This window comes from Dendrobates tinctorius, unplaced genomic scaffold (genome assembly GCF_039654945.1).
Source record: "Dendrobates tinctorius isolate UK_male_01 unplaced genomic scaffold, ASM3965494v1 ptg000228l, whole genome shotgun sequence".
In the NCBI taxonomy this organism is placed as follows: Eukaryota; Metazoa; Chordata; class Amphibia; order Anura; family Dendrobatidae; genus Dendrobates; species Dendrobates tinctorius.
Window position 1 is genome coordinate 1,718,224 of NW_027361895.1, and position 15,635 is coordinate 1,733,858.

A 15,635-nucleotide genomic window follows, 5' to 3' on the forward strand; every position below is an offset into this window, starting at 1 on the left:
GGGCCTCACACAATCCAAAAGTGTCCAGTGTCTGCAGAAATTCAAAATCTCCCTTATCCTCTAGTCACTTTGGTCACAGCTGTGCCATCGAGCCTGTGACATAGCGCTCAGATATTCAGTGGGCCTCACACAATCCAAAAGAGTCCAGTGTCCACTAGTGTGAGCAGAAATTCAAAATCTCCCCTGTCCTATAGACACCTTGTACCTTGTTTTACATTACTATATAGTTTGTTGGATTTTATCTACATTTCTACCAAAAATGAGGAAGGCTGGTGGAAGAGGCCGTGGAATTGGGCGGAGGTTGGCAGCTGGTAATGATGGTGTTGGTGGTGGATCTGATGGTAGTGGCAAGAGCAAAATAGGACCGAATGCAGGAGGTGTTGAGCCTGCATCATCGTCTGGCTCCATAAGGCTTCGAAGGCTTAGTTTTCTAGGAGTTGGCAAACTGCTTTTAAAGCCAGAGCATCAGGAAAAAGTTTTCTCTTACATTGCTGACTGAGCCTCCAGCTCTATCGCCTCCTCTTCTTCAGTTGTAAAAAGTAAAAGCACTGAGTCGTCATTGGAGGCTCATGTTCATGAACCACACCTTTCCTTGTGTCCTTCACCCCAACCAAGATTGAAGGATGACGCAGGCCATACTACTGATTACTCCATGGAGCTGTTTTCACATACCATGCCTGGATTATCAAGTCAAATGGTGAATTACCCAGGCCAAGATGAATCTGACATGGAGTGCACTGATGCACAGCCGCTGATGGATGATTCTGCTGGTACATTCACTCAGAGCACTACATTGTCCTCGCAGTGTACAGAGCCAGATTCTGACCCTGATGAGACTCAGGTGCCCCTTCCCGCACACTATACCACCATACACGGTGACACAGAGGAAGGTGCACATGACATTGAAGAGGAGGTGATGGATGACCCAGTTGTTGACCCAGATTGGCATCCATTGGGGGAAGAGGGTGCTGCTTACAATAGCTCAGATGAGGAGCATCCACAGCAGACATCGACATCGCAACAGCTGTTATCTGGCAGGCCCGGAGCACTCCAAAGACAGGTTCCAAAAATCAAAAGAGTTGCTGGACAGCTTGTCCAGAGGGTCAAAACATCACAGCGTGCTAGGCCGCAAAATGTCTGCCAAAGTAGGAAGAGTGCATTGTGGCACTTTTTTGAACAAAATCCTCATGATCAGGCCAAGGTTATCTGTAAGAAGTGCGCAAAGACCTTTAGCCGATGGAAAAATCTGAAAAATTTGAATACCAGTTGCATGCTTAGACATTTAAACACCATGCACTTGCAAGCGTGGACACAACACCAAACCTCAAGTGCCACATGTGCAACTGATCACAACGAAGGTAGTCAGCAACGCTACATTGTTTCCCCCACTGTAAGCCCACCGGTTAGCACAGCAGCAAATGTTGAGGTGTCGTTGCAAGGCCACAGCAGTCAGGGAATCCCACTGTTATATCAACGAAAGACTGATTCTAGGCCATCAGAAAGAACACCAACTCCATCACCATCATCAACCCTCTCTCAGTCCGCCCTGTCCACCGCTACTTCCACCATATGCAGCTCTCAAGTCCAGCTCACCCTCCCAGACACTATGAGTAGGTCAAGAAAGTACTCAGTCTCTCATCTGCGTACACTGGGTTTGAACGCCCACATTGCCAAACTAATCTCGTTTGAGATGATGCCCTTTCGGTTGGTGGAAAGCGCAGCTTTCCGCGAACTCATGGCCTATGCAGTACCACGCTATGACCTACCCAGTCGCCACTTCTTCTCTCACAAAGCCATCCCAGCCCTCCACCATCATGTGAAAGACCGCATTGTCCATGCACTCAAGCAGTCAGTGAGCGTAAAGGTGCACCTCACAACTGATGCATGGTCCAGTCGGCATGGCCAGGGCCGTTACGTGTCCATCACTGCGCACTGGGTTAATGTGGTGGATGCAGGGTCCACAGGGGACAGCGGTGGTGGGACAGTGCTGCCTAGCCCACGGTATAGGAAACAGTTGGCTGTAGGCGTTCGACCCTCCTCCTCCTCCTCCAGAAGCGAAAGCTCGTCCACAGAGCGCAGTCGTACGAGCACTCCATCTGCAGCTGCCACTGTTGCACACGAGGTGTCCCCCTATCGAGCAGCTAGTGGAAAGCGTCAGCAGGCTGTGTTGCAGATGATGTGTTTGGGCGACAGACACACCGCCGAGGTGCTGGCCGAGTACTTGAAGCGACAAACTGAGTCATGGCTGGGCAGTGTACATCTTGAGGCAGGCAAGGTAGTTAGTGATAACGGCCATAATTTTGTGGCAGCCATAGCCCTTTCAAAACTCAGCCACATACCTTGCTTGGCTCACACCTTGAACCTGGTGGTGCAGTGCTTCATCAAAAATTATCCGGAGTTAACAGCCCTGCTCCAGAAGGTGCGAAGACTGTGCGCGCACATCCGCCGGTCGCCTGTACACTCCGTTCGTATGCAGAAGCTGCAGCAATTGCTCCACCTTCCCAACCACCGCCTCATTATCGACATTGCAACAAGGTGGAACTCCACCCTGCACATGGTGGAGCGGCTGTGCGAGCAGAGGCAGGCCATAATGCATTTGTGGGAGGATACACGGCCAGGCACTTTGAGAGCAGACATGGAGTTGACAGGTGTGCAGTGGTCGAAGCTGAAAGACCTCTGTAAAGTCCTTCAGTGTTTTGAGGAATGCACACGGCTGGTAAGCGCAGACGATGCCATCCTAAGCATGAGCATCCCACTTATGCGTCTGCTCATGCAAACTTTGACGCACCTTAAGGAGCAGGCTTCTGCAGTCAATGTTGATGAGGAGGAAGAGGAGGAGGGAATCCTTGATGACATTCAGCCATTGTCTGCTCAGGGACCTCTCCTGGACGAGGTGGAGGAAGAAGAGGAGCAGGAGGAGGAGGATGATGGGGATGATTACTTAGGGGAGGAGGATGCATCTCGTGGGGCAAGTGAAAATGTTGGCGTGGCAAGGTCTGGTACAGGGTTTGTGCGTGACTGGAGGGATGTGAATTTGCCAGAAAGTGTTCCTCCAACCAGCACTCGCAGTGCATCATTGACACCGGGAACATTGGCCCACATGTCAGATTATGCCTTGCTGATCCTAAAAAGGGACCCCCGCATTGCCAAAATGATGAACGATGACGACTACTGGTTGGCCAGCATCCTGGATCCACGCTATAAAGGCAAATTACAAAACATCATGCCACAGGAGAACCTTGACCTAATATTGGCTAATAAACAAGCAACTCTGGTAAATCGGTTGCTTGAGGCATTCCCAGCACACAGCAGCGGTGATGGTTCTCACACGAGCCGTACGGGCCTGGGGCAGCTTGCCAGAGGTGTTCATGGTGCACACAGCAGAAGTGGCGTTGGAGACAGGGGTTTCATGACAATGTTGTGGACTGATTTTTCAAGTTCCGCTCACACAACTGATAATACTGCATCGATGGAAAGTGACAGGAGACAGCAGTTGTCAACTATGGTTACAAACTACTTTTCCTCCCATATCGATGTTCTCCCACACAGGTCATTCCCCTTTGACTATTGGGCCGCTAAACTGGACACCTGGCCTGAATTGGCACAATATGCCTTACAGGAGCTCGCTTGCCCAGCTGCAAGTGTGCTATCGGAAAGAGTCTTCAGTGCAGCTGGATCAATCCTGACAGAAAAAAGGACCCGTCTGTCAACCCAAAATGTGGATGATCTAACCTTCATTAAAATGAACCACGCATGGGTTTCCAAGGATTTTGTACCACCTTCCCCTGATGACACATAGGGTGACAGAAAAATGGCTTGCTTTGGTCCACCTCTTCCTGGGACTTGACCTATTTCACCTTTTGCATCAGCTGAATGTCCAACATCAACATATGCCACTTTCTAAAACTCCCTAACTGTGCTGCCTCCCCCCCATGGCCGGGGTCACCACCTAGCGCACGACACCGTGCGAGTGCCGTTGCCCTGGACAGGTGGGTAGGCCGACTCGGGCGCGGGCACTGGCACAGGGTCCCTCATAGTGAAATCAAGTGTCTCTGACGGTGGTGGTGCACACCCGCCGTCAGACACACCGCCGTACTATGAGGGGCCCAGTGCCAGTACCGACACCCACGAGTGGGCCCCCCTTGCTTGGGCAGGGCCCCAGCATTTACAATCTTTACCTCTCCCTGCTCCTCCGCTGTGTAGTCTGGGCCGTTAAAACCATACTGTGCCTGACACCGCTTGAGCCTGCCTCCTGATGTATAGACATATATTTTGAATGTGTACGCTATCCATACATGTTATCTGGGGATACGGTACCCTTTCTAACCTTTGTGCAATCACGTGCAATCCATACTGGGCCTAACACCGTCTGAGCCTGCCTCCTGATGTATAGACATATATTTTGAATGTGTACACTATGCTATCCATACATGTTATTCGGGGATACGGTACCCTTTCTAACCTTTGTGCAATCACGTGCAATCCATACTGGGTCTAACACCGTCTGAGCCTGCCTCCTGATGTATAGACATATATTTTGAATGTGTACGCTATCCATACATGTTATCTGGGGATACGGTACCCTTTCTAACCTTTGTGCAATCATGTGCAATCCATACTAGGCCTAACACCGTCTGAGCCTGCCTCCTGATGTATAGACATATATTTTGAATGTGTACGCTATCCATACATGTTATCCGGGGATACGGTACCCTTTCTAACCTTTGTGCAATCACGTGTAATCCATACTGGGCCTAACACCGTCTGAGCCTGCCTCCTGATGTATAGACATATATTTTGAATGTGTACGCTATCCATACATGTTATCCGGGGATACGGTACCCTTTCTAACCTTTGTGCAATCACGTGCAATCCATACTGGGCCTAACACCATCTGAGCCTGCCTCCTGATGTATAGACATATATTTTGAATGTGTACGCTATCCATACATGTTATCCGGGGATACGGTACCCTTTCTAACCTTTGTGCAATCACGTGTAATCCATACTGGGCCTAACACCGTCTGAGCCTGCCTCCTGATGTATAGACATATATTTTGAATGTGTACGCTATCCATACATGTTATCCGGGGATACGGTACCCTTTCTAACCTTTGTGCAATCACGTGCAATCCATACTGGGCCTAACACCATCTGAGCCTGCCTCCTGATGTATAGACATATATTTTGAATGTGTACGCTATCCATACATGTTATCCGGGGATACGGTACCCTTTCTAACCTTTGTGCAATCACGCGCAATCCATACTGGGCCTAACACCGTCTGAGCCTGCCTCCTGATGTATAGACATATATTTTGAATGTGTACGCTATCCATACATGTTATCCGGGGATACGGTACCCTTTCTAACCTTTGTGCAATCACGTGCAATCCATACTGGGCCTGACACCGTTTGAGCCTGCCTCCTGATGTATAGACATATATTTTGAATGTGTACGCTATCCATACATGTTATCTTGGGATACGGTACCCTTTCTCACCTTTGTGCAATCACGTGTAATCCATACTGGGCGTGAAAACGGCTGGCGAGCTGTTAAGCAAGCTACAGCACCTGTGGTTTGCACACGTAAGTTTTTCATTTTTTCAGGAATGACGGTTAGGCCTAATTCCGGAACTGCGGTTGACCTGCACTTATTGGGAAATCATTGTTCGCGGGTAATAATTGTAATCAGTGATCCCCATCACTAACGTTGTTCAGCGGGTTATCTGCACCTGTAAGCGACAAACGCTGGCCTTTTCAGTGTAGCGCACATGCAGCCACGGACATGTAAGGGCATGACACACCAGTTATTGGCCAATCTCATGTGCCAGAGCCTCACGTGTCCCTCTAGTAAGCCGGACTCGGACCGCGGGGCATGACGGAGTCTCGTTCGTTAACGGAATTAAGCTTGCAATGTGTGCATCTGTTCTGTAGCTGGCATGTTTGAGGTTTCCCAGGTGGAGTCGAATTTAACCGTAGGCTCCACTCCTGGTGGTGCCCTTCTGGACATTCCTTTAAGGTTCAGCTTTGCAACCATACTCCCCACGTAAAACAAACACTTTGCCTTCATGAACGCTGTTTGGAGGGTCATGACTCGTGGGAATAACGCCGCCCAATCAGATAACCTGCTATAGAGATCGTTCGTTGCTCCCAAGCATGACATCACACTCCCTAGGAGGAAAGTAATGCCACTGTGGCGACCGTACTCCTGGGGGCGACACAAGTGCACTGATGCCCAGCCACTGCTCGATGAATCTGCTGGTACATTGACCCAGACCACTACATTCCCCTCGCACGCTACACGGCCTGAATCTGACCCTGATGAAACTCAGGTTACCCTTCCCATATACAGTTCCATCTTACTTGGTGACAAATAGGAAGCTGCAGATGAAAGTGCAGGTTCGGCCCACCCGCCATCAGACACACCACCGTAATATCAGGGGCCCTGTGCCAGTGCCGTCGCCAACGAGTGGGCCCCCCCCTGCTTGCTCAGGATCACAGCACTTGCAAAGTTGAAATACTGTGCAGTGAGATGGAAGATGGGGACGACGAGGAGTCCAGACAAGTACAGGGATTCCCTAGCGAGGAGACTTATTTGATTGTTTTCAATGTTGGGACAGCAATTTTTGGGGAGCACTATACTCTGGAGAATGATAGATGGGGCCCACCATACACTGGAACATTCCAAAGGTGGAAATCAGACACTGGAGCAGCATTTACAGGGCCCATTATACACTAGAGCATTAGAAATGGGGCCCATTATGTTTGGAGCATTATTTGGGCCCATAAGACAGTGGAGCTTCATCCATGGGGACCAACATATACTGTAGCATTATGTGGAGCTCATCATATACTGTTTCAAACATTATATGGGACCAATGATTCTGTATGGAGAAATAGATGGGCCTCGTCATGAGATGTAAAAAGTGAAGTATTTTTCATTGTACTATACCGCTATTTCTCTGCCGTATCGGAGCATGATGAGTTGTGATATGTGTTAAAGGGGCGCTCTTTCACCCAGGGCACATGAAAACCTGGAGCCAGCCCTCCCCCCCACAACTGTAGCCAAATAACCCCCATTTTTCAGTGCGTAACTTGTATTATGAAGTTAATTAAGGTTGACAAGCTTAAGTATGAAGAATTGATGCTTTTCGCATTCAAATGGGCACTGTAGGTGTCTTACCTGTCCTCCTCTCACTGCCGTCTTTTATTCCCCATTGACTTACATTGGATTTCGTGTTTCGGGACGACCCCGACTTTTCCCTATAATCGGACAATCTTGCTCGACCCGACTTTTGGAAAAGTCGGGTTTCACGAAACGAAACGCGACCCTAAAAAACCAAAAGTCGCTCAACTCTAGTGCCGACTGGGTAGGTCATAGCGTGGGACAGCGTAGGCCATGAGCTCTCGGAATGCTTCGCTTTCAACAAAACGGTAGGGCATCATCTCTAATGAGATCATTTTGGCAATGTAGGAGTTCAAAGCCAGTGTACGCGGGTGAAAAGATGAGAACTTTCTTGTCCTACTCAGAGTGTCTGCTAGGGTGAGCTGGACTTGAGAGTTGCATATGGGGGAACTAGAGGTGGACATGATGGACTGAGAGGGGGTTGGTGATGGTGGTGATGGCCTAGATTCAGTCTTTCATTGGAAAAACATTGTGATTCCGACTGCTTTGGCCTTGCGACGACACCTCAACATTTCTTGCTGGTGGTGAGCTTACCAGTGGGCTTACAGTGGGGGAAGCGATGGAGCATTGCTAGCTACATTCAGTCGGAGCAGGTGCACGTGTGCTACCTGAGGTTTTGTAGTCCGTCCACGCTTGCAAGTGCATGGTGTTTACATGTCTAAGCATGCAACTGGTATTCAAATTTCGGAGATTTTGCCCTCGGCTAAAGGTCCTTCCGCACTTCTTACAGATAACCTTTGCCTCATCAATAGGATTTTGGTCCAAAAAGTGCCACTCTGCACTCTTCCTGCTATGGGAAAAATTTTCAGGCCTTGCACACTGTGCTAATTTGACCATCTGGCAAAGCTGTCCTGCAACTCTTGTTGTTTTTTTAACACGTTTTTGGTCTGCTACAGGCTTGCCAGATAACCGCAGCTGTGATGTCGATGCCTGCTGAGGATCCTCTTCCTCTTCTGAGATATTGCCAGCGGCACCCTCTTCCCCCAAGGGATGCCAATCTGGGTCAACAGCTGGGTCATCCATAACCTCCTCTCCAATTTCATCTGCACCTTCCTCTTTTTCACCATGTAAGGTGGTATAGTATGCGGGAAGGGGCACCTGAGTTTCATCAGGGTCATAATCGGGCTCAGTAGACTTCGAGGGCAATGCAGTGCTCTGGGTGAATGTACCAGCAGAATCATCTAGCAGTGGCTGTGCATCAGTGCACTCCATGTCATATTCATTTTGGACTGGGGAATTCAGGATTTCACTTGATAACTCAGACATGGTATGTGAAAAGAGCTCCATGGAGTAATCTGAAGTGTGGCCTGCCGCATCCTTCACTTTTGGTGGGGTGAAGGACACAAGGAAAGTTGTTGTTCCTGACCAGGAGCCTGCATTGACGACTGAGTGCTTGCAGTTTTTGAAACTTCAGAAGAGGAGGCGATAGAGCTGGAGGCTGTTTCGGCAATGTAAGCCAAAACCTGTTCCTGATGCTCCGGCTGTAAAAGTGGTTTACCTACTCCCAGAAAAGGGAACCTTCCAGGCCTTCTTGAGCCAGACGATGATGCAGGCTCAACACCTCCTGCCTTAGGTGATGTTGTGCTTTTGGCATAACCAGCAGATGCACCACGACCATCAGTACCAGCTGCCCCCTGCCCACATTCGCGGCCTCTTCCACCATACTTCCTCATGTTTGGGAAAATGTACCAAAAATGCCAGCAGATATATGGTACTGTATGATGACCGCACAGCTGTATACGGTGTAGGGAAAAATTTAAATCTCTGTATATATTTCCTTAGTCAAACACAGACGTTCTCCCAGTATGGATTTGACCATCATACAAACAGCAGATATACGGTACTGTATCAGAAGCATACATCTGTATACGGTGTAGGGGAAAATTTAAATCTCTGTATTTATTTCCGCAGTCAAACACAGACGCTCTCCCAGTATGGATTTGACTGTAATACAAACAGCAGATACACGGTACTGTATCAGAAGCGTACATCTGTATACGGTGTAGGGGAAAATTTAAATCTCCGTATTTATTTCCGGAGTTACACACAGACGCTCTCCTAGTATGGATTTGACCATAATACAAACAGCAGATATACGGTACTGTATCAGAAGCATACATCTGTATACGGTATAGGGGAAAATTTAAATCTCCGTATTTATTTCCGGAGTCAAACACAGACGCTCTCCCAGTATGGATTTGACCGTAATACAAACAGCAGATACACGGTACTGTATCAGAAGCGTACATCTGTATACGGTGTAGGGGAAAATTTAAATCTCCGTATTTATTTCCGGAGTTACACACAGACGCTCTCCCAGTATGGATTTGACCATAATACAAACAGCAGATAAAGGGTACTGTATCAGAAGCGTACAGCTGTATATGGTGCAGGGAAAAATTTAAATCTCCGTATTTATTTCCGGAGTCACACACAGATGGTCTCCCAGTATGGATTTGACCGTAATACAAACAGCAAATATACGGTACTGTATCAGAAGTGTACAGCTGTATACGGTGTAGGGAAAAATTTAAATCTCTGTATTTATTTCCAGAGTTACACACAGACGCTCTCCCAGTATGGATTTGACCATAATACAAACGGCAAATATACGGTACTGTATCAGAAGTGTACAGCTGTATACGGTGTAGGGGAAAATTTAAATCTCCGTATTTATTTCCGGAGTCACACACAGACGCTCTCTCAGTATGGATTTGACCGTAATGCAAACAGCAGATATACGGTACCGTATAAGAAGCGTACAGCTGTATACGGTGTAGGGGAAAATTTAAATCTCCGTATTTATTTCCAGAGTCACACACAGATGCTCTCTCAGTATGGATTTGACCGCAATACAAACAGCAGATATACGGTACTGTATCAGAAGCGTACAGTTTCCTGCCTCCCATTACCCGATAAATTTTCTGGCGACAGCGCCTCCTGCAGGGGTTTTGTGAGCCAGTGCTCAATCCATCTTGAGTTACTGGCCGCGCAATTCCCTATTGAATGGGCTAAGGTGGGGTTTATCGTTTCCCTTCTGTCGGGCAGGGCGTTGGAGTGGGCCACGCCACTGTGGGAGCGTGGTGACCCAGAGGTTCGGACCGCTTCTCAGTTCTTAACATCCCTAAAGCAGGTCTTCTTGGGGCCACGGGTCACCCACGACACCTCTCTCCAGCTACTAGCGTTAACTCAGGGATCCCTCTCGGTCAGCCAGTACGCCGTCCGTTTCTGGACACTGGCTTCTGAGCTGGAATGGTCTGATAAAACCCTCATCCCTGTGTTCTGGAGAGGTTTGGCAGAGCATGTTAAGGATGCTCTATCTACCAGAGAGGTTTCCGTAAGTCTGGAAGCGCTGATTGCCATTTCCACCCGCATCAATCTCCGTTTTTCAGAGCGCGGGCTGGAGCGTGCTCAATCCAGACAGAAGGTTAGCTTGGCTCCCAACCTCTTTGAACCTCTAGGACCACCCGAGCCAGAGAGTTTACCTCCAGAGCCCACGGAGGTGTCCCGCGCCGGTCTCAAGATGGATTTGACCGTGATACAAACAGCAGATATACTGTATCAGAAGCATACAGCTGTATACGTTGTAGGGAAAAATTTAAATCTCCGTATTTATTTCCGGAGTCACACACAGATGCCCTCCCAGTATGGATTTGACCATAATACAAACAGCAGATATACGGTACTGTATCAGAAACGTAAAGCTGTATACGGTGTAGGGGACAATTTAAATCTCCGTATTTATTTCTGGAGTCACACACAGACGCTCTCCCAATATGGATTTCACCATAATACAAACAGCAGATATATGGTACTGTATCAGAAGCATACAGCTGTATATGTGTAGGGGAAAATTTAAATCTCCGTATTTATTTTCGGAGTCATACACAGATAGTCAGCATGTATTTGTCCGTGATACCAGCCAGTACACAGTAGTATGTGAGGAGCATACAGCTCTATTTGGTGTGGGAAAAATGAACGGTCGGTAACTGTGCAGAAAAAAAGACTAAAAGTATTAGTGCTGTGTAAAAAGCAGTCTGCACAGCAGCGTACACACAGCAATGCAGCTATCAGGCAGCCTAATAACCAGCGCTGCTGCACACAAGAAAATCCTCCCCTGTCACCGCACACTAACTGTACAGCACAATTGCTATCAGCACTAGCACAGAATCACTTTTCTTTCCTGCCTATCTTTTTCTTTCCTGCCTAACTCTCTCCCTACTGAGAAACAGCAGCAGCAACCTCTCCCTATGCTACGATCGGCAGAAGTAAAATGGCGGTCGGCGGTCAGTGCTTTTATAGCCACTGTGATGCCACACAAAGCAAGCCAATCACTGCAATGCCCTTCTCTAAGATGGTGGTGGCGGGTGCCCATGTCATCTCTTTGCCCACAGTGTGCATCCTTGCTCATTGGCTAAGAAAAGGCGCCTGCAAGCATTATGAGAAACCTGACTTTGGCGTTCGGGTCGACGACCGCATGGCCGACTTCATGCTATGGTCGGGTTTCGCTCGGCGAAACCCGACTTTGGCGAAAGTCGGTGATTTTTGAATCTGACCAACCTGTTTCGCTCAACTCTACTCCTGACCCAATCACATCACAGTTTCTTATTTGTCTATGAGGCTATGACGCTCGGATCGGAAGAGCCGTGACCAGTCCGTCCACTGCAGTCCATGCTCGGACCGATTTTCACAAATTTTTAGGCCTTAGACCTCATTCACATATATGTTGTTCTCATAGTCAAATATAGTAGCCTCGTAGTAGTATATACATATACTGTATATATATACATACAGTATATATTATTTTTATTTTTAACTTTTTTACATAGCTCTTTTACAGGACTTTAACTTTTATTTATGTGATATCTGATCTTTGGTCTAATGCATTCCAATATATTAGACCTATCAGATTACACAGGCAGAATGCCAGTTACGTCCCATTCACATATCTGCGTGGCAACCATTTTTTTCACAGATGCTACATGTACTCATTATAACCTATGCTGCTATGCACATGTCTGTGTTTTACATGGATCATTTGTCAGTACAAAACACACAGAGATATGTCCATTTTTTCCAGGCAGCACAGATGACAAGGGACAATAGAAGTCTATGGGTCCATGAAAAACACGAACAGCACATGGATGGCATCTGTGTGCCATCAGTGTGCTGTCCATGTTTAACACTGCAAAGTATAGGAGAAGCTTTGTAATTTAATTTTTTGTTTAACCATACTGAAAAAGCACTGATGGTAAAAACTGACACACTGATGGAAAACACTGATGACACTGGTACCGTTTTTCACGTACGTGTTTTATATGGATGTGTGAAAGGGGCTTTAGACCGTGCTTCTGGCTGGGTCTAACACGCCATGGCAGCTGGCAGACCCGAAGGTCATTATTTGACCTCTGGCTACAATGACTACCATTGCTTCTTCACTATCACGTCGCAGAGGTGCCAATGGGATGAGAGAGGGAGCCCAGTACCAGTAACTCCAATGTCGGGAAGGGGCTAAATAGTCACATATATCAAGAGCTCAGTTTAGATTAACTCCCTCACACACACAACACAATACACATAAACAAGCTCCCAAAACATAGCTGATGGACACCAAAAAACTGCTCATACAAAGTAATTAATCCAAGATGGGATCTACAAGAAACATAATGTAAAATAGTGGCAATGCCTTCAACAGTGCAGATAGCATTCTACGAAACTGTAATTAAATAATCATACACTCACAAAGAGGATCAGGATCTGTGGGCATTGTGAAGCAGGAGAGTGAAGCCAGCTAAGCAAAAACCCTTAATGATGTTCCCTCAAAAGAAACATATTTCAAGTAAGAGCACGGATTCCTAACCACTTGGCCACCAGGCGCCTATAGTCTTAATAACAGCTCGATGTTACATTATATTGGTTATGGCAGCAGTGGTGAAGTCATTTTTCTAAAGTATACCAGGAGCAGTTTTTCAACATGACAGCGCCAAGCTGCATTTTGCTGGTGCTACTATGAGCAGCCTGCGTGGCCTAAACATGCTAATGTTTAGGTCACAATCATATTCACGATGCCTGCTGCAGCATCTTCTGACTTGTCTCCCATCGAGCAATTCTTCGACATCATTGGTCGTCAAGTGCCCAGGAGCTGACAGAAGTGGATCTTGATGATTTGCCAAAGTGCATTCATTGTGGCAGAACATTCCTCAGGCAACCATTAATAACTTCAATGATTGCAGGCAAGGCTATGTGCGGGAATTTCTGTACTTGACGATCATACTCAATATTCAAAAATCAATATGTTAAAAATGTTGTTTACCTTTTTTTTCCATCATTTGCATATACTGAATAAGTTTATCAACGCCATCCTTCTACTACTTTTCCTTCTTGATGTTGCAATTTCAATATTAAACAGTGTATTTTTAATGTTGCTGTGACAGCAGCAGCCTTCTTGTAACTGGTTAAGATGCGATTGTCTAGACTAACGATATTGATATCACCTTTAATATTGCTTACTTTCTTTTCAGGTATTGGAAAAAAGGGGAGCCAAATGATCACGATGACGAAGATTGTGCCCACTTGTGGACCTTTGGAGAGTGGAATGATGTTCCCTGTGATTATGAGGCTTATGGCATTTGTGAGAAGAAGCTCTGACTTCAAATTGCAAATCTAGAACCTGATAGGGCTCACTATATGACTGAAAAAAATGAAGCTTCCTGTATCATTTATCTGTGCATGATTTATATTTTACATTAGTGTTGGGAAATGTTTGAAAAAAGTGCTCTTGCATGAACATTTGAGAGTTTTTAATCCCACATAACCAGTGTTACCAACAAATATGCTATTCTGTCAGTCTTTAAATGGAATAACATGCAATTGGTAGGCTATGAAAAAAACGCAAATACACCAACTTGTTGACAGATGCTACAAGTAAGAAACAAATAACTCAAGTAATCAAAACAAATTAAAAACCCTTATATATAAAGATAAGATTAAGGGTACAATCTAAATTGAATTGGTAGAATGACAACGTTGTAAGTTTCTTTTACGATATTTGCTCAAGAGACAAAGCCCAAGACAGAAACAAAATGTACATATACCTTGCTGTAAGTAAGTAAAAGCAATACTGCGTATAAGTAACATAGGGTACTTAGTAAATATATTGTGATTAAAAAGCATAAAAACCATCCCACCAGCGTCAAGGTGTACCACAATCTGAATGGTCCTAACCTTTAATATTAAAACTTTACCATGTGCCAAAATGACATCAATGTGAATTAGGGCCGAGCAGGACCCGGTGCCAAATGGATATCCAGCAAGTGGTAAGCTATATAAATGTTATGTTCAGCTCAAAGAAAGTGCCGTCACACCCTTACCTGCACTAAGTGCAGAAACCTGAAATTTAATTGACAAACATGAACTGGAGTACAAGTTGTTATGCATGCAAAATAGGAGCATGTTCACATTGGCTATTAAACAGACAGAACCCAAGACAAAAATTAACTTAATAAGGAAAAGCAATAGTGCATATAAATAAGTGATTACTAAGCATCCTACCATGTATTCATGTAAAGACCAAAGACAGGATACAGATCCCCAACACACATCAGGACTATAATATTCCCAGGACATTCACATGTTCCTCTTCCAATGTATTGCACTTAATTCTATGCACTATATATCCTATTGGGGGTCTCTATGTTGGGAGAAACAGGACAGAAAAAGAGAGCAAGGATGAGGTTTCATCACCACACAATTACAGAAAAAGCAAAACATTTACCGTACAGGTGGCCAAACATTTCTGTGATCCCGGAAACAACATAAACAATATGGAAGTCATCATATTAAAAGGCAACTTCAAATCACAAAACACTAAAGGGTCTGGGAATACAAACTTATTATTCGAGTCTTTGATTCCCTCCGCACAGGACTAAATCTGTCACAAGGATTTACGACTTACGACAGTGAGGGCATCAGGCCTCTGATCTTACAACGATATTGGAACTATAAAACTTTCACACCACTAATCTAGTCCAATTAAGGATTAATTCTCTCAGCTCAGTTTGTTTATTTGAATATCCATTTATGATGACAAATATCTGCTCTTTTTGTGTATATATTTGTGTTTCTTTAGATACTTTGTTGTACCATGCCTGATGAAGAAACCACGTCTTGAAAGCTTGCTTTGTAACATCATTTAATTTTTTGTTAGCCATTAAAAGGTATCATAACTACAAGATTATTTTGTTTTTCCCATTGAGAGCAATCTTTCTTTCAACTGGCTAACAAGGTACCAAACCAGTTTTTTCTTTTGTCTGAATATAAGAACTCTTACAAGTGCTTCTCACATAATTAGAATATCATCAAAAAGTTAATTTATTTCAGTTCTTAAATACAAAAAGTGAAACTCATATTATATGGAGTCATTACCTTAAAAATAACTTTTAATGACA

The 15,635-nt window shown here is 45.6% G+C and overlaps 1 protein-coding gene across 1 annotated transcript in view; it reads left to right on the forward strand.

Moving 5' to 3' along the window:
- Window positions 1–15,419, forward strand: part of LOC141059516 (hepatic lectin-like) — a 149,973-nt gene extending 134,554 nt beyond the window's left edge. Inside the window, exon 7 of the mRNA XM_073555685.1 lies at window positions 13,710–15,419. Coding sequence (XP_073411786.1) covers window positions 13,710–13,836 — 127 coding nt within the window. The 3' untranslated portion in view covers window positions 13,837–15,419. The remainder of the gene's footprint in view (window positions 1–13,709) is intronic.
- Window positions 15,420–15,635: the final 216 nt, after the last annotated feature.